The sequence below is a fragment of the Ambystoma mexicanum genome, chromosome 4p (genome assembly GCF_040938575.1).
Source record: "Ambystoma mexicanum isolate Mex_15411 chromosome 4p, UKY_AmexF1_1, whole genome shotgun sequence".
In the NCBI taxonomy this organism is placed as follows: domain Eukaryota; kingdom Metazoa; phylum Chordata; class Amphibia; order Caudata; family Ambystomatidae; genus Ambystoma; species Ambystoma mexicanum.
The window spans coordinates 672,694,413-672,713,675 of NC_090927.1; the positions used below are offsets into that span (position 1 = coordinate 672,694,413).

Here is a 19,263-nt window from a genome sequence, read left to right on the forward strand (position 1 = left end):
GGCCCAGGTCTGTGCAAGGGTGTACTCGTCCCTTCCCCGGAGCAGGGACAGCTCCCATGACTATCACCACCCCCAACCCGGTGGGTTAGGAGGGCCGCTAAACCTGGTAAAATAAAATCATTGTTAACAGGAGATGGGCTACACCTGAGTTCTTTGATCACTAAGGGACACAGATACCAGAGTGAGTTTTATGGGGATCCCGATGGGGACCTCTCTTTATTTAATAAAGCCACATATTCCTTTTATACCTTTTTCCTAGGATTCCTCCGGTGTGAGTTCCAATTGATTGGGGACCTGGTAGGTCCGCTCACCCTTCCATGGACATGGTCTCAGGGACCCTTAGGATGAGTCTGGATCAACAGACCCTGTACCTAAGCTCAAGTTACCAGGCAGCCTCAGGCAGGCCGCCACACTGCTACCTCGTGCCAGGGTACCTCCCCTCTACCCCCTTTATATACTTAGCGTTCTTATAATTAATATTCTACCCCTACTTAACATGCTACTTAACCCTTAATCAAAATATACATAGAACTACACATACATATGCACATTGACTTGCACCATATATACAACCTAAAACACTGTCACAATGGGATGACTGCTGCAATCAGTGACCCTGTTACAGTATCTTTGTGGGTCTCTCCTTGGTGACGCTGGCTCTGTTCTGGCTGTGACACTGGCTGCAGGCACTGCTGGATGATGGGCTGGCTGCAGGCAGTGTTGGATGTTGGCTGACAGAAGATGGCGGGGCCCTGTTCTCTGGTGACACAATGTCTGGGGCCTTGCCCCACTGATGATGGCAGGGGCTTGGCCCCTCTTCATTTCTTCAGGATGTCATATGTCCACCACATGGGGCCACCTACACTCGCTGCACATCTTGCGCTCTAATACAGTCCTGGGAAGAGGCCCCTGCGCGATTTGGGGTCCACCCACATTCACTGCTGTGCCCCTTTTAAGATCTATAGGGTGGTCTCTGTTGGTTTGGGGGGACCACCCACACACACTGCCGCACCTGTGGCATTGTCTTTATTTTCTTGGTGGGCTCCGTTGGCTGTGTTTGGTAGCATTCCCATGACAATGGTGATGCCGCTGAATACACTGCCATGCTCCTCAGCCTTGTTTGGACTCCTGGCCTGCCTCATCTGCAATGCATCATGACACGCAGGGGGCTGTCTCACTGGAGGGACCAGGGTTTCTTCACCCGGGCTGCTCAACTGAGCAGGCCGGGGTTTCCTCCATCCTTCCTCCCTCCATCCTCTTCCCCGGGTTGGGTGGCTAGGCCAAACCAGGGCTTTTTTTTGTCCTTCCACCCTCCTGGTTGGAGCGGTCCTCGGCGCTCTCCTCGCTTCATCTCCCGGGCGGTGTCCAGTCAACTCGTCGAAAAAAAACTGGTCGACTGCAATTTGGTCGACGCAATTTGGTCGAAAACCAAATGGTCGAATTTTTTATTTATATATTTATTTTTCGGGTTTTCGTTTAGTTAAAAAAGGGGTTTTTAGAGAAAAAAATGGGGTTGGGGGGGGGACCCCCCCCAAAAAAAAAAAAGGGTTAAAATAAAAAAAAAAAAAATTTCGACCATTTGGTTTTCGACCAAATTGGTTCGACCATTTGTCTGGTCGACCAATTTTTTTCGACGAAATGTCTGGCAACCCTCCCGGGCTATGCCTAGCATGCACAGCCCAGAAGGACTTCAATGAAGGGCCCGCCTTGCTGGCCACAATGTGGGCCATAAGAGTCACGGCCGAGGAAGCAGCCTGTTCTGGGCCGACCCCCTCACGCGGCTCGGGCTGGGCTGCTCTTCATTTGCCCAGGAAGCACCTGGCACACTGCCTGGGCCATGGATATTGCCTGGACTGTCCTGTCTAGTTCCAGGGTGGGCCGACATTTGTAACATCCCTGGGGTTGGCCGAACTGCCCCGGACATCAGCAGCTCGCCCTCTTGCATCCATCTTCTGGGGCATTCACAGTGCGTCAGCCAGCGCCAGTAAATGGATTTAGGCACTGGGAAGGGGTGCTCAAAGGCAGGATCCGGATGTTGAAGAGTAGGACAACTGCCAATTGCTTTGCTAAAATGTTTTAGTATATTTTTGCATCAATGTTTAAGTGTGTTCTTGCCTCATATGCCCCACAATCTCTTCCCTCTTTTCATGGTTTCAATATTTTAACGTGGTATTCATATTTGCCATCAGGGGACATTAAGACTGACCTGTATGAGAAAACAAATTCAAGAGGTTTTGTAGTGGGTTAGTTAGGTTTGTCAGGAACCGCTTATAAATTTGGACAGAAAATCAGCCGAAGACGGGTGTTTTATTCATTCACAGCGGCTTCTTCGCATGTGATTCCCTGCTCCAACGTGGATCTTTGTGCATCTGATAGATATGGGAGACCTAACATATTCAACAAGCTGCATAGTCCCCCTTCATTTGAGACTTCTGAATCGTATCATTTGAAGACATCACATTTTCGTACCTTTATTTTATCACTATATCTTTAGTAATAGTGTCTCCTCAAATATTGTTTCTGGAGTGATGTTCTCTGGGTGTATAAGCCTATAGACTGTTGCTTGGTTGCCATGAGTGTAATACCATTGCTACGTCTTCATTAAGGTGTTAACTGTGTAACGTGAGGGAAGAGACTATGGCCTCATTATAAGTTTGTTGGTATCTGGCTGGTAAATCGGGCGGGATACCACCAAACAGTAATACTGTTCCCGCCGCTTGGCCTGCTTAAATTACCGGAACATTGCAAGTGGCAGGAAGGGTGGGAATTCCCCATTCCATGGCCTCCAAATGGAATCCATCGGGGAAATTGATGGTATTACCGGCACCGGTAATACTGTTGCCGGTAATCCAGGTGTTCTTTGCTGGCGGTGTGCCGGACTTACATCCAGCCCTTGGCTGGAGTTAATTCAGGCTCCCCACAAGCACACTTGTAGTATGCCGGTCCGGAATCGGGCCGGTAAACGGAATTACTGGCATGTTACTCATAATGAGGCCCTACGTAATATTTCTGGTTTGCCTTACTCTTCGCAAATCTTTTAGAGAACCATATAACTTGCTTCTATGTCTGAAGCTCAGCTCACCTTCTAACTTTCCAATTATTTTCTGCCATGTTATTTACTATGCTTAAGTTGTTCAAATGAGATCCCTCGGAAGACCGGTTTACCAGCATCCCAGACAACCCTGAGGTCTGTCTGTCTCCCCAGTGTCATTTATTTCAAAATAGTGTTGTATCGACTGTGAAACTCTATCTACAATGACCTGGTCATGGAGCAGTATAGCACTTAAATGCCACCCATATCTCTTTTTTTTAGGGGCGCAGGCACAGCTCAGTGAATGAAAAGTGGCACTAACTGCGGTATGATCTGTAATAGCTAGTGATCCAATTTCAGAATCTGTCTAGTGTTGAGGTTGGCTCTCAAAAGCCACTAATGATTCAGAAATACATTCTTTGGAACTGTGAAAAGTGGGACTAGCTGAAAATAATTTCAGATATTATTTAAACCAAAGCCCATAAATGTTTCTCGGGCTCCGGGAGAAGGCCCTGTTCTATTTAATTTCCTCTAGCACCCTACTATTAAGATATCTACCTCACTGAATTCTGCTAAAGTAAGAAAAGGGATGTTAAAACATTAATTTTGCTTCTCCTAGGGTGAATGTAGATTGAGGCTAATGTGAGCAGTCTACCATCACCCTTAACGAATACAAATCTCCCTGCGTTGCACACTTGACGCAGCCCAAGCAAATAAACAATGAAGTATAACTATAAAACCTTTGCGATATGCCTATGACTTGAAACATTTATTTCTGCCCTTAATAAACTGTCATATAACAGAAATAATTAATTGTAAGTCACACAAGTATTACCCATGAAACAGAGTACGTTTGCTCTTAAACCTCTATTCTAGGGCCACAACTGTACATGCAATATGAAATGATTTCAGAGTTATTTTATGCCCCTAACAACTGATCTACTACCTCCTTAGTAGCAGCACATTCTTTCTATATGAAAGCGGAATCCTCCGCACAGTCCAGTGTCATGTTCCTCATCCCCTCTGCAAGATGATGAAGCTGCGTTTTGTGTTAAATGTCAGTTTGTTTACTTCCGTTTCTCACCTGGAGCCCTTTCACTTTTTTCAGGAGGTGCTTGTGTTTAATAATCCACAATTCCAAAAATAGCGGCTGTTTCTTCAAATGTTGAGACAAATCTGGTAGAACTATCAAGGTTAATTAACAGCCTGTGGGGGAATCCTCAGCAGTATTTTGTCTGCTTCTCTGTCAACGACTTAACTGCCTGAAGCAGTGTTTCCTCTTCTGTAGTGTGGGTCTAGATAAATCCTGCAGTAGTTATTGAACCTCAGAATGAAAAATCCTGGCACTTTCAAGCTTTTGAGAGGATGCTACCTTTGATTTTGTAAAAGTGTAGTCTTGGCAAGACATCGGGCAGCAGGTCCTTTGTGCTCTGAAAAGACAGGCAGATTATATGGGCCTTATTCACAAAATACTTTTATAATGGTGCAATCCCATTGAAAAATGCTCTGAATCAGGCCCTATGCATTCTTGCCAACACTAAATCAGCCTCCTTCCTTAGTTGAAGGATCTTCCTGAAGAGGGCTTGTATATATAGCTCAAGGTCTACTTCTAAAATCTCAGTTGGAATTCCTCATATTTATTTTCTGCTTCTACATGCTTGTCCTGCAATGTTTGAGGACTGCTAAGAGTAAACTGTTTAACCTCAATATAATTGACACAACACAGGAGCAATGGATGCAAGATAAAGAAACAAAAAGTAATGTACCCTGAACAAGACTGGGCTAATGTGCTGATCTGTCACAAAACATGTCTGTGTGTAGCTTGATGTGGAGCTTAAATGTAAATAAATTAGCCATAAAGGTGGTAAACAAAGATACCTGCAATGCAAAAGGAAGACAATTGTTATGTTGCTTTATAAATTATAAAATAAGAAACTAATTGTTCTATTAAAAAGTAATGTACAACATAACTAGCTAAATTGGCAAGAATGAGGGTGGTATGATTGTGATATGAATTAAGAGAACATGAGATGATTGTGTTTTACTCCATAGTACATACATGTGTAAATGGATCTTGATGTATGTTTATATAATTCTTTTTAACTAATACGTTTCTTTTGCAAAATAAAATTCCTTTGGTAAAAATTAGCATTTATCAAAGGATATTTTCTTCAAGGGTTTTTTGATTGATACACAAGGTCATCGTTGTTGATATATTGAATAGGTCTGTAACTACCACAAGTCCATGTCAATTGTAAATAAACTGCAACATCAAAAGCCAAAGAACTGCTGTCTTGTGCCAGGTAAATCTGTATAAGCAAGCGATAGGTATCACATTCAAGGTGCAGTTTTACAGATCCAAGTTATGCCATCAGTGTTGCCTCAAATACCCAATCCTACCGTCATGCAACAGTGGAAGCCTTACATGCCAAATGTAGTCATCACAAACAAGGGGAAGCATTGGCTAGTCAGGTGTTGCCATCACATGCAAAGTGCCATTTCAAAGGCCCAAATACTTCCATCTCATGCATAGCACTGCATCAGGACATTTAGATTCACTAGCTTGTACAACAATAAGTGATTATATTCCATTTTTTTGTTGTTTTGGTTTTTGGTTTTTCAAAATCAAACTTTATTGGCATTTTAATTGAAACAACACAGGTCAGCAATAAAACATTCCCATATAACCAGCACAATTGAACCTGCCCACCCCCCCCTTTAGCCCTCCCCAGCAATTAATTTTATGTCCACAAGGTTCCAACAAAGGATGGTACCCCTTTTTCCACCGGGCTTTATAAGGGCATGCCTATCTGTGAATTGGAGAGCCCCCCATAGGAGGACGATCCCCTTGACTCCAAACCCTTTCCTTATCCCTGCCACCCTCACCACCCGTATTTCTCAAAGAAGGGGAGCCACACACCTTCAGTGTCGGACCTGGACTTGTCCAGGAGGTGAGTGAGAAATTCCATATCATAAATGGCTCTGGTCTTTAAGACCCATTCCTTTTTTATTGGCCTTCTTGGGCTTTTCCATAGTTGGATCAGACAGTACCTTGCCGTGCCCATCATGTTCTGGAACATATGCCCCTTATCGGATATTGGTTCCTCTATACCTACCCCTAAAAGGAGAAGCCATGGCGAGAATTCCCTCTGAATCCCATCCACCCCTTTTATCCATGACAGAACCTCCCTCCAATATGTCCTGACCCTTGGGCAACCCCACCACATATGTATATAATCCCCTCTTTCCCTGTGACACTTCCAGCAATGTGGCTCAGAACCCTTTTCAGTTGTAGGAAACGAAAAGGGGACAGTTTTTGAAGTCCCTAGGCCTCCTCCAGACTACCCAATGAGATAAAGGTGTCCCCCTCCTACACTTGCCCCGGTCTACTCAATCCAGCCTCATACCAGGATTGAAAGGCCAATGGTTCTTCAATCTTATCCCTCAGTGGGGGGGGCCCAGGTACAGCGCAGGGGCGATGGCCACGTCGTGAGCCATCTGCTATCCCCACCCTCCCACCCTATGGACCATAAGACCTCCAAAACCAGGTGCTACAGCACCCTTTTCAGAATACAGACTATTGGAACCCACAGCCATTCGTCCAGTGTGACTGGGGCCAATACTGCGTTGTCCATCACCACCCATTGCTTACCTGAGAGTGGGTCAAAGAGGTCCACTAGGACACACAGTTGGGTCACCCTGTAATATGTCGCCAGGTCGGGAAAACCCACTCCCCCCCCTCCTCTTTTGGGAGAATCAGCGTCCTATAGGCTATCCAGTGTCTGGCCCTTGCCCAGAGAAATATCGACATGGCCACTTTCACCTCGGCAAAAAACAAAGCCGGAATCACTACAGGTAACATCTGAAACAGGAATTTAGGGAGCACCACCATCTTTATGCAGTTTAAACTTGCCACCCATGACCGTCTCGAGCACGACCATCTCACCATGTCTTGTTTTATGATTGACCACAGAGGGAGGAGGTTTCTAGGAACAGGATCCTCAAAACGCTGTGTGACTTGGACCCCCAGGTAGCGAAAGGTGTCCTCCCGCACCTTAAACGGTAACCCCCCAATGTATTCCCTCTCCCTGTCTGACAGCCTCCCCATCGTGAATGCCACTGACTTTCACAGGTTGACTTTGAACCCCGATAACCTCCTGTATTGCTCCAAACTGCTCAGCAAGAGGAGAACCGATTGGGACGGTCTGGTTATGTAGAGCAGGGCATCGTCAGCAAAGAGACTAATCTTACAGTGAACTCCCCATCCATTACGCCCTTGATCCCTTCATTGTCCCTGACCACCGCCGCCGCCAATGGTTCTATGAACAATGCATCGATGAATGGGGACAGTTGACAACCCTGTCGTGTGCCCCTCCGTAGGGGGAAAGCCTGCGATTCCACCCCGTTAACCACCACCTTGGCCGTCAGGTTTGAGTACATGGTTGCCATCCATCCAGTCCACCTAGGGCCCAGCCCAAGGGTCGTGAAGACCTCCGCCAAAAAGGACCAGCTCACCCGATCGACTGCCTTCTCAGCGTTGAGGCCCAACAGAAGTACTGAGGACATGGAGCAGCTTTTGCATGTTATCTGCTGCTTGCCTGTGAAGTACGAAGCCTGCCTGGTCGGGGTGGAGCAAGCGAGGGAGGCAGGACTCCAAACGTTACGCAAGGATTCTAGCGAAAATCTTGGCATCAAAGTTAAGGAGGGAAATTGGTCTATACGAGGCACAGGTGGCTTGGTCTTTCCCCGGCTTTGGGATAACTGCTATGAGGGCCTGAAGAAACGTCAGTGGTATTGTATCACCCCGCACTATAGAGTTGAATAGCCTGGCCAGGGGTGCCGCCAGTGGGGCTTCATATTGTTTATAAAAATCTGCTGTGAAGCCGTCATCCCCAGGGGCCTTCCTCATTTTCAGTCCCCGGATGGCCCCCAGAACCTCCTCCCATGTTCTCCCTCCCTCCAAGGCCTCCCTTTCTGCCCTTGTAAGCTTGGGGAGACTGCGCTCAGCCAGGTATTGCCGGGCTGCAGCCTCTTCCGGCTCTGCCGGTTTGGTGTACAATTCCCTATAGTAATTAGCGAAGTATCTCGCAATGTCCTTTCCTCCCTTCACAACACATCCTCCAGCGTCCCTTACCCCTTGTATTCTCCTTTCCGCCCTACAACCCATGACCCTACTCGCCAGGAGAGTCCTCACCTTGTCCCTCTTTTCATAATACCTCTACTGGGTATATCGCATCTTCTTTACAACCTCCCTTGTCAGGGCCGTATGGAGTTCCTGTATCTTGTCCCTCATCTCTCCCAGGAGCCCAACCTTGTTTGCGTCCCGTTGGGCCAACTGTGAACGCAGCGTTCTCAATTCTTCACGTATCCTATTTTCAATGAGACCCCTTTCCCTCTTCTTGAGCGACCCCTTGGTGATCAGTAACCCCGTGAAAGTGGCCTTGGCTGCCTCCCATACCATTGCCATTGTTGTCTTCCCATTAACGCTAGTTTTGAAGTACGCCCGTATCTCCTTCCCCATGAAGTCCCTAAACACCTGATCTCTCAGCAGGGTGTCATTGCACCGCAAACGGGAACTCCGGCTAGGCTCGGGGAGCTTCCAGTTCACCACTACCAGCTCATGGTCTGACCACGTGATCGCCTCCACCCTCGGCACTCTGACCTCATCTGCCCTATCTCTCAGGATCAAGAGGAGGTCTATCCTCGTGTACATCTGATATGGGGGAGAGAAGAATGTGTATTCCCCGGACCTGGCAACTGACTCTGCCAGACGTCCACCCAGTAATGATCCTGCAGGAGATCCCGGAAAGCCAGATTGTCCTTAGTCACGACTTTGGTACCCACCCCCTGACCACCAGTCCAGTCCAAGGTGGGATCCAGCACCAGGTTGAAGTCACACCCCAGGAACATCACACCCTCAGCCCATCCATCCAACTTCTTGTATTTATTTATTTTTACATTTATAGAGCGTGCTAAGCCCTTGGGCATCAAGACGCTGGTCACAGAAATTAATCGGGTACAGTATACATTCGACACAGATACATAGCAGTTGATTAGAGTCCACAGCTAGCTACGTGTAGGCTTACACTGTACCATCCAGAGAGAATAGCCATATTTTGAGATTCTTGCGGAAGACCCAGTATGAAGGTTCTGACCTTAGTGAGAGTCGGAGGCATTACAGTTCTAGCAGCTATCACCGGGAAGCTGCAACCCCCTGATCTTTGACTTTTATCTCTGGGTGTATTGAGGCGATTTCAAGTATGTCGAATGGGTGGGTCTGGACGACTGAGTTTTATTGATCTTGACGGATAGGTATTTAAGTGCAATGTGAGATATGCACTTGTTGGTGATGGCTAGGGATTTGAACAGAGTGCGATCCATTATAGGCAGCCAGTGTGTTTTTCTTCAGATGAAGGAAAGGTGCTCTTTCTTGGGGATGTTCAGCGCTGCTCTCATGGCATTGTTTTGGATGATTTGCAACTTGTTGCTGTTACGGGCACTCGTACCATTGAATAGGGAGTTGCAATAGTCCAGCCTAGATCCTATTAAGGCTTTCACAATGGTGATACAGTTGGCCGGGAACAGGTCTACAAGCGTTGATAAGCTTGGTCGTGTATGCTGCTGAGGAGGCAACCGCATTTACTTTTTTGGTTAGTTATAGGTTAGAGTCTACATAAACTGTAAAGGTTTTGACTTCCTCAGAGAACGGAATGGAAATTTAGTCAGTGATGAAGGATTTGTAGGACATGTCAAGTTTATTTTGCCTTGCAAATGTGTTCAAACACACGATTTTTGAAAAAGTCCTAAAATCAAAAGTATTGTGGCACTGATGTCGTGCGCTGACAGACCTCTACGTGCACATTGTAAATGCTGTTTTAAAATAAATAACAAACAGCAGCGCATCACCACACCTCGCACAGTATTGTCCTTTCATCGACACCCGTTTTTTACGACAGATGTTTTGCCGCAGGTTTTTCTTACGAAACACTAAATGAAGGGCGGTTTGGGGTGGAAACCCCCCCCCCCCCCCTCAATTTTTATTTTTTTTAAATGTCGATTACGTTTTTCGGAAAGAACCCAGCGGCAAAAACAGGTGTCGATGAAAGGACATAGACCCCCTCCGTCAGCCCTGAGTGAAGAAAGATAAAAGTTGTTTGGAATGGAGTTTTTACAAAAACTGGAATATAAACCCAAGAGTTGTCTGCGCTGCCGTCACTCAGATACCAGAGGATGCAGACACAGACTCGGAGCTTCAGGAGCACAACATATCTTGTTTCCTACCTTGTCAGTAAATGTTTTTTTATATTTCTCTTTTGCACCACTAAGAGTGGCCGCCAAGCACATATCATGTATGCCCACTGATAGGTCGGATGTTAAAGCCAAGGGGTGTCCTTTTTTACTCTGCTACACCTCGTTGCCCTAATGTAAGCCAGAAGAAATATCAGGTTGTCTCATTTGTATTTCTGGCTTGCCTGACTACAGCTGTGCAGCAATGCAAGTGTGTATGTGAGGTCCTTTGTGAGATGGATGACAAATCGGTCCAGGGTTGAATTACACTAGGTAGAGCTATAGAGAAGAGGGTCAGAAGATGTGGAGCCCTCGAAGTGGATACTGATGGTGTCAGTTTAAAAAAAATTGAATTGGGCAAACAATGAAATGGGTGGTGGTTTTGAAGAACGTCCAGTAAAACTTCGATTAATTGACTTTTTCTCCATATCAAGTGTTCAACTACAGTAACCGTCATAGCTAATATAAATGTAGATGTGACGTGAAATAATAGAATATCCTTTTATGTGGACATGATTGGCCTCTTGTATAGCATCTATTTGAAACAAGCAAAGTATGATGGCTAGATGTCTTGAGATGCATAATTTTGCTTTACAGCATGTGTACTTTTTTTTTTGTTGTTAAGATTGCCCAGCCGAAGGACATGTTACAAATGGAAGTACCACTAGCATAACAACACTGAATGATGACTTGGACATATTTGGTCCAATGGTATCTAATCCTTTACCAGCATCTACAGCAGCCATAACTCAGGTATGTTTTAAAAAATGTGATTTGAAAAAATAGTGATTTTCTGGGTTTTGATATTGTTCTGCTTTTTACATGGCAACCAACACGAAAGCAGCATAATATCAAGAGAGTATGCTGTGGGGAAGTGGGATGTTAATTTGCTTTCACATATACACGGCAGAGTGTTTGAGCATTTCTTCTCTGCTTTTTTTAGTTTACTTTGTACACAATCATATTTTCAAAAAATGCTTTTTTGCATTGCTAATTAGAGCTTTGCAAAAACGGAAATTGTGTTCCTGTTACCAAGGATGGATGGGGATGAAATGGTTTTGTGAGAATATTTTTTAAATTGAATAGCATGACTTCGATCTGACAAATTTACATAGAAATTGACTGTACAGTGTTAAGGAAAACAAATGGTGTGGGAGTACTGAAAAAAATGGAATGAAAATTCAAGCCCTGATTTCATTGCATTATGCACCCTCAATTGGTAACTCTCTTTAATCATTTGATTATGTTCAGATGTTCATGTTTGTGCATGTACAATTGTTTTTGTTGCACATGTAAACACTAGAGAATTGATGTACTGTATCTCTTTTTTTGAAAAGATAGGGCAAGCTACATCATTTCCCAACCTCTTCCTAGTTGTCCGTCACATATTGGTCTTATCTGCCTTTTTACAAATTGGAATTGCATTTTTTAAATACTTGTATTTAACATTTAATGGGTGTATCAACATCAGTCCAATGGTACATGTATCAGCTAAGACATTACAACAAAGACCCCTCCCCTGACTTGGTGTTTATTACAGCATGAATATCCCTTTCTTGGGCTGTTTCAATCAATATTAATTTCATCCGCAACAATACATATTTACTCACTTAGTCTTCTATAACAATGAAAAATGGTGCAGTACAGATGTCTTCAGCGTAATATGGCATTGTCTCTAAAGTGCTCTATAAAATCAGACCATGAACTTGAATATTTTGGAAATTGTTTTAATGAAGGGCTGTAATCTTCTCGCCTGCCAATAGCTCGCATATTTTCCACCACCACATGTGCTACCTTGGCTGCAGTGAGAACATTGGTAGCTAGTGCTACATTGCTTGCAGAGGATGGGTATGAATACCATTTTTATGTATAAATGTGTGTTAAGAATGACGATATGTGAAAAATATGGATGACATGAGGCACAGAAGATGCTGGTGTATCTGTTTCCACCTGGTTTGTGAGGGTTAGCAGTGATGAATCTGAGGAGATTGTCACCTCTCCCCACTAGGGGACAGGGTAAGCAGGATCCCCTTTGGAGACGGGAAGAACCCAGAGAGGGGCTTAAGTAACCATCCCTCCCACAGACGCAAACACCTTAATCAGGTATGTAGGAGCAAAGGTGTATGAGACCCCTATGACGTTTTTTACAATGGCTGACTTGGATTCTTAACCGAACCTTATCCCATTGCTCATGGAAGACAGCAGAGAGGATAAGAAGACCATTGCCCAAGAGGGGTGTCATTTGATGAGCCAATCAGGAGTGAGATTCCTGGAAGGTGTTTGGGAAGGGGCTGTCGCCAGTAACAGAGAGCGAACGCCAGGCGTGGTGTCCCGGCCAGCGGTGTGCACTAGAGGAGTGCAACCAGGCCCCATGGATGAGTAACAGGGATCATCCCCTGGGGTCACAAGAACGGAGTACCTCAAAGGCCAAGGGAAAGCCCAGAGGAGAAGCCGCCTACATTTGACGAATCGCGTAAGTGACTGCAGCATGAGGAGGACTGGGCAGACTGCAGAGCCCTACCAGGGAGCGCCGCTCATCCGAAGCAGAGAAACCCCATAGGGCAGAAAGAACAGAAGGCAAGAAAGAGAGAAAAGAGCCCTAGAGCAGAGCGAGAACAGAGCAGTGCCAGAGTGGGAACGAAGAGAGGGAGAAGCACTGGAGACAGAAAAGGAAGGGGCAAACCCCAGAATGGGTGGGGTACTGCAGAGCTCCATTGTGGGGAGAAGGAAAGAGACAAGCCCCAGGGTGGGGAGTAAGAAGGAACAAAGCCTGAGAGTGGGGAAAGGAGGAAAAGAACCCTGCAGTGCCGAGGAAGAGACTGAGAGAACCCTGACAGGGAGGGAAGCCAGAAAGATGCAAGAAAGACGAAAGTCTCCCCTACGAGAGAAGGACTGTGAGACTCATAAATCTGAAATGGAAAATGAAATTAAGACCGAGACACACCGAGAAAGATGGATACCTGCTGGGAGCCCCAGGACAGCACTCCAGCACTGCACAAACTATATAAACTAGAATTGTGAACTTCGGCAAGGGAAGACACAAGCAATGGGGGTTAGAATGCGCTAGCCATCCCTTTCATAGGGCAAAGTCCCGCATATGCATTGGTTGAATTTGTGTTTTCCTTTTTAGAGATAGGCCTAAAACTAGGTTACAGAAGGATTCTTGGGTGAGGACTTCATTTAAGTAAGACATCCTGACAAGAACCCTTGGGTTTAGAGTCTTACGCTTAGGGAAAGGTTAGCCCTTTTATGTTGAAAGAAGAATAAAAGGACATGCCTCCTTGTCTGTCTCCTGATACTGGCCTACCACATAGTCTCCTGGAAATCTCTCATTACTTCATTCTTGCCATCTAATTTATGACAAAATTTGATCCGTTTTTGGATAAAGCAGGAAATCTCATATTTTCTTCAATTGAAATGTATCTGTGCAAAGGAAAATACTAATCATGCATGTTCTAACTAAGAAGCTGTCATGGTGCATGCTCCCAAACCCCTGAAACTGGTGAGCCCATCCCTGACTCTGGCATCCTTGGGGGCTTATCATGCCCCAGCTAGGCTCACCTGGACTCAGTCCTGGCGCCAGGCTCATGGTAGGTGTTAACTACATGGTCTATATGCTCGGCCCTAGGAGGCTGAGCCATTCAGTGCAGGGTGTGGCCTGGGACTACTTTACCTGAAGAGGCAGGATACGGTTAAGTGGACTATTTGCCTGGAACTACTTGCAAGGCTATTTAAACCGCACCCTGCAAACTGAACATGCTTTGCGTTATTCTGCACTCCTGCAGCGTAACGCTCGCCATGTCAGTTCAGCTCTTGCTTCCCTTCAGCCACGCCCGTCCAGAGTCTTCTATCCATCGGCACCTGTGAAAAGAGAAGAACAGGAGTTATTAAAGCGTTGAAGGCCTTACCTGCAGTCAACATCCTGGCCTCGCCTTCTGCTTACCCACGGACCGCCGCATCTGTAGAAGAGCAGAACAGAAGGTACTCTCTCGGGTAGCTACTCACCTGGGGTCGGCCTCCTCCAGGAACTCCATCGAGCAGTTCTTCATCCTGAATTGTGCCGCACCTCAACACCGTCAAGTAACTCTGTCGAGCGGTTCTTCCATCTTCTTCCTGGAATTGCGCCGCACCTGCCGAACAGAAAAGACAAAGCAGGTTAGTCACACACAGCAAAGGAAAGCTAATTAAAGCGAACAATTAGCGCGCCTCACACAGCGCTACACTCACCGGCAGGAATCCTGCTCATCTTGGTCAGGAGAGTCAACCCATCATCCGAAAGCTGCTTAACTCTGCTCTTGAAAGACAAGAACGAACATTAGTTACTTTTGAGCGAGAAAGACTTAAGGCAGCTATTCCAAGGAGTTATTGGGATAGAGACTTACCTGCTTACTCCGGTCCTTCCAATTCAGCAACCTCCATCGGATCAGTGAAGTAACTTGATCTTGGAAAGACTGCATATCCACGCCCCTGCCAGAGTGTGCAGGTCGGAGAGCTCACCTATAAAAAAAACCAAGGTGAGCCAGAGGAAAACAGGGAAATCTTAAGGAGGTGAAACCAAAACCAGCTCCATTCAGTTGGCTAATATCTTGTTTCGACTTGCAGGCAAACGTCTCCTGAGGTGAAAACAAAGGGAAGATGTGGGCTAGCACCCTCATTTAAGCAGCGCAACACCAGTGCAGACATCATCCTTAGGACACAAGTACGCCCCCGTGGAGACCAGGTGAGCGTGACAGAAGCAGCACTATATCTTAGGTGAATTTGAGAGTACTACAGCGAGATGATAGGCAGATATGGTGACCCATTTTAATAGCATCACAAGTGTGACAGCCCTTCATTATTTTGATGGCATAATTCTGGACAGCATAACGGTCCCCAGTCACCAATCAACCATGGTCCTGCAAGGGAAATCAGAATTCTGGAAACACAGTAGCAAAATAGTTGGCTAAGAATTTCGTTTGACTTTTTGGAGAGGGAATGTTTCTAGGATACTTTTTTCTTTCACCAACATTACTCGTGATGGATGTTTCATGCAAGGGAGGAATTGTTGCCATAGAGTATATTAAAGGTGGGAAGACGATCATGTTGGCAACTGTCGTGACAAAATATGCTGGTAGACCACAATGAAAAAAGGCTTTACAGATGCATCAAATTATGACACACCTGCCTTATGTCCAGCATGTGTCTGGTAAATTAATAACCTGGAATAGATTAATGTCATACATTAAAGGGAACAGTACAAATGAAATTGTAACAGTACTGTGAGATTGGCATCATGGAAGGAGACACAGACAATAGACTCATTGTATAACAAAAAGGATGGAGTAAAGCCTAACTTGCTGTATACCAAGGTGAGACTTCCCTACCTAAAGAAACTAATGAAGGTCTTTGTCAATATATCCAACTGAAAAGTAGGTCTGTGTCCAAAACCTATACTTGCCCTCACAACTAAAACAAAACCATGTGTTGGGATGTCAACCATAAACGAAACAGTGTTCCGGAAGTAAACGTCTAAGGTACTTGCAGCTCGGGCTCACTCTTCAGCTTCTTTTACGCAAATGTCAATAAGTTCATTACAATTTTCAGTTTACCTTCTTTTGGACATGAAGCAATAACGTCTCACACTTTTGTGAAGGTTAAGATGCCCTTTCCCAAGTTCAATGCAGTTTATGGGCAACTGAGTCCCCTTCCCCAAGTTCAGTATATCAAGATGACACAAAAGGAAGTACCTTGTAGCTTTGGTCTAGTATTTCAACAGTTCTTTACGACTTGGGGTTCCCTTCCCAAAGTTTGGTATACACCAATGGTTGGTTTCTTCCACAGCAGCTTCCTTGTTAGCATATACGGGTTCCACCCATTACAGGTCACGAAACCAGGAACCTGTCATTCACTGTCACCAGTTCTTGATTCAATTAATATTAGTTCGAGGGGATTGGGTCCTCCGATGTATTCCATATGTATGACATGTAATCACCACAGCTGTGCTGCCTCGGAAAATCGTCGGCGTCTGCGTCCTGGGTCGATGACGTCGATACGCCACCCTCGAGGACCACCTCCGACGGCTGACGTCACTGGATGTTATAAGTAGGACGCACGACGCCCGTAGCCTCAGTTTTTTCCGCGAACGTGTTCGCTTCGGAGATCTCGGCGCGCCTCGACTCTTTGGAGTTTCTGTTCTTTCTCGGTTTTTCGAACCTGTTCGTATTGTGAAGTATATTTTTCTTGAAGATGTCTACCTCGTCTTCCACCCCGCGTCCAGGTTTTAAGAAGTGCGGGGACTGTGGGTCCAAGATGTCGGTGACGGACTCGCACAGCGCCTGCCTCTGGTGCCTCGGGGAGGCCCATGACGCGGATGACTGTGTCGACTGCCAGTCGCTCACGTCCAAAGCCTTGCGGGAGCAATAGAAGAAGTTGTCGGTAGGTACAGTGTCTAAGCCATGGAAGTCAAGGTCTGCGGGGCTTTCGACGGACGATTCGAGGGGCAACTCTCCACAGCGTTGTCGGAAGTCCAGTGGGTCTCGGTCCCGGAGTCAGTCCCGCCACTCCTCTGCCTCTTCGAGGCACTCCCAGAAGCGCCGTCATCGGTCGCCTTCCCTGTCCTCATCCGAGGACTCCGCCCGTCGGCGGGTCGCTTATCCCACCAAGCATGCGATGCCGGAGGAATGGGCTTCCTTCGGGAAGAAAATGTTAGCGATTCTCGAATCGCAGGGCACTGGTCCGTCCGCGCCTCCGAGTGGGGTCGGTCGTGATCAGTCGAGAGACACCGCTCGCATGCCTTCGGACTCGGGTGGTCGGCACGATTCGCGGGTGAGGTCCCACTCGGACAAGGTGAATCGTTCTCGTCATGCCAGTTCCAAGTCCCGGTCCTCGACGTGCTCGAGACCGTGTGCACCTGTGGTGTCTTCGAGGAAGACGTCGACGCCGGTGGCGCCGAGGTTGTCGACGGACTCTTTCGAGGCCCCGCCTCTAACGCCGGTTCACTCAACGCCCTCAATGCCTTTCGAGGGGGGTACCCCGGGGCTCGGTGGAACCCCCTAGAAAGGCTCTGGCCAAGGTCAAGCATGGCTTTGTCCACATTCTGTGCCTTCTTATCGCCATCTTGAGTTTATTTCAGCGGTGCATGAGGGCTCTGATGACGGCATGGTTCCTGATACAGTGCCAGACGAGATTCTCTCAGGCCATAGCCAAATTGAGGACCTGCGGCAGTCCCTGCACGATGCCAGTGGGCTGGACACCTCTCCGGAGGTGGAGATTTGTAGCCCTGAGCCTGGCACTCATGCCGACTCCTCGTACCGGCGCCTTATGTCAAGGGTCACCGAGTACTTGGGATGGTCTGCTCCCCCAGGGGATTTTCTTCAGGATGACCTTACGGATATCCTCGACCAAGGTCCACCAACTGACCCGGTACTGCCATTCCATATGGCTCTACAGAGGAGGGTGGCAGTGGCTTGGACTGCTCCGGAGAGTCTCCCGGCAGTGGGCAAGTCTTTGTGCAAAAATACCGCCCAGCCAGTAGCGACCCCTGCTACTTGACCAAGCACCCCACTCCGGAGAGTTTGGTGGTGCAGGCGGCTACGGCCCCGGCAAAGCAGGCGTCTTATCCTACCATCCCTCCTGATAGGGACGACAAGCGTTTCGACAGCTGGACTAAGAAAGTGTTTTCTTCATGGGGTATGGCGCTTCAGGCAGCCAAATCCGTATGTGCCTTGTCACGTTTCACGCACACTCTGTGGAACTGTGTTTTCATTAGCGGCTGAACATATTCCCGAAGGGGACGAACGGGATGGTTTCCTTGCCATGGTTCAGGATGGCAAGGATGCCATGTGTGAGGCCGTTCAGTCTGGTTTGGACATGGCAGATTGCGTCAGCCGGTCCATGGCGGCGAGCACCGTAATACGCAGGTTTGCGTGGTTGCGGAAGTCGGGGTTTGCTCTTGATGTGCAAGCCGGGCTCCTCAACATGCCCTTTGACAGTGAACATCTTTTTGGCAGCAAGGCTGACAAGAGCCTTGAGAGGTTGCAGACCTCCAAAGCTGCAGCGAAGTCGTTGGGCGCTGCAGTTCGCCAACCTCCGCCTTTTCGTACTAGGGGACAGCAATGGACGGGAGGTTCCTTTCGTTATTACTCATCCTTTGGTAAAGCGCGAGGAGCTGCCAGTCAAAGGGGCCACCATAGAAGTGCCAGAGGTGGAAAGCCGCTCGGGCTGTTGCTTCTTTGCCCTCAGGCAACGCCGCAGCCACTTCAGCTCAGTCATGAGGCCATGTCCCATGGCTCGCCGGTTGGGGGAAGGCTGGCGCAGCATCTTGCAGAGTGGCGCACCATTACTTCAGATGTGTGGGTTCTGGAGATCATAACCCACGGCTCCTGTCTTCCTTTCCGGCAGAGGCCTCAAGACAATCCACCGGGGAATCTCTCTTTGAAGAGTCCGGATCCGCTCCTTGCGCAGGAAATTCAATCCCTACTGGAAAAAGACGCCATAAAACTGGTGCCTGTAGCGGAGAGGAACAAGGGATGGTATTCCCCTTATTTTTCCAAGAGAGATGGGGGATTGAGACCCATCATGGACTTGCGCGGTTTGAACAGACTCCTCAGGAAGGACAAGTTCAAGATGGTTACTCTCTCTCAAGTCCTCCAGGCCCTTCAACGACAGGACTGGTTGGTGTCTCTCGACCTCAAGGACACTTATTTTCATGTGCCGATACATGCAAAGCACAAAAAGTAACTGAGGTTCGCGGTTGGCGACTCGCACTTTCAGTTTCGGGTCCTGCCATTCGGATTGACCTCCGCCCCGAGGGTCTTCACCAAGCTCATGGTAGTGGTGGCAGCACACCTCAGGAAAGGGGGGATTCACGTCTACCCCTACCTGGACGATTGGTTGATCAGGGCGCGCTCTCCCAAGCAAGTCCTGGATTATCTGTCAGTCACCTGCCACTCCCTCCACAAGCTGGG

The 19,263-nt window shown here is 47.3% G+C and overlaps 1 protein-coding gene across 2 annotated transcripts in view; it reads left to right on the forward strand.

Annotated features, from left to right (window-relative positions):
* Positions 1-19,263, forward strand: part of SMAP1 (small ArfGAP 1) — a 1,420,305-nt gene that overhangs the window by 1,114,768 nt on the left and 286,274 nt on the right. For both annotated transcript variants that reach the window (XM_069606218.1, XM_069606219.1), the window contains one exon: positions 10,944-11,071. In XM_069606218.1, the coding sequence (XP_069462319.1) occupies positions 10,944-11,071 (128 nt within the window). The remainder of the gene's footprint in view (positions 1-10,943; positions 11,072-19,263) is intronic.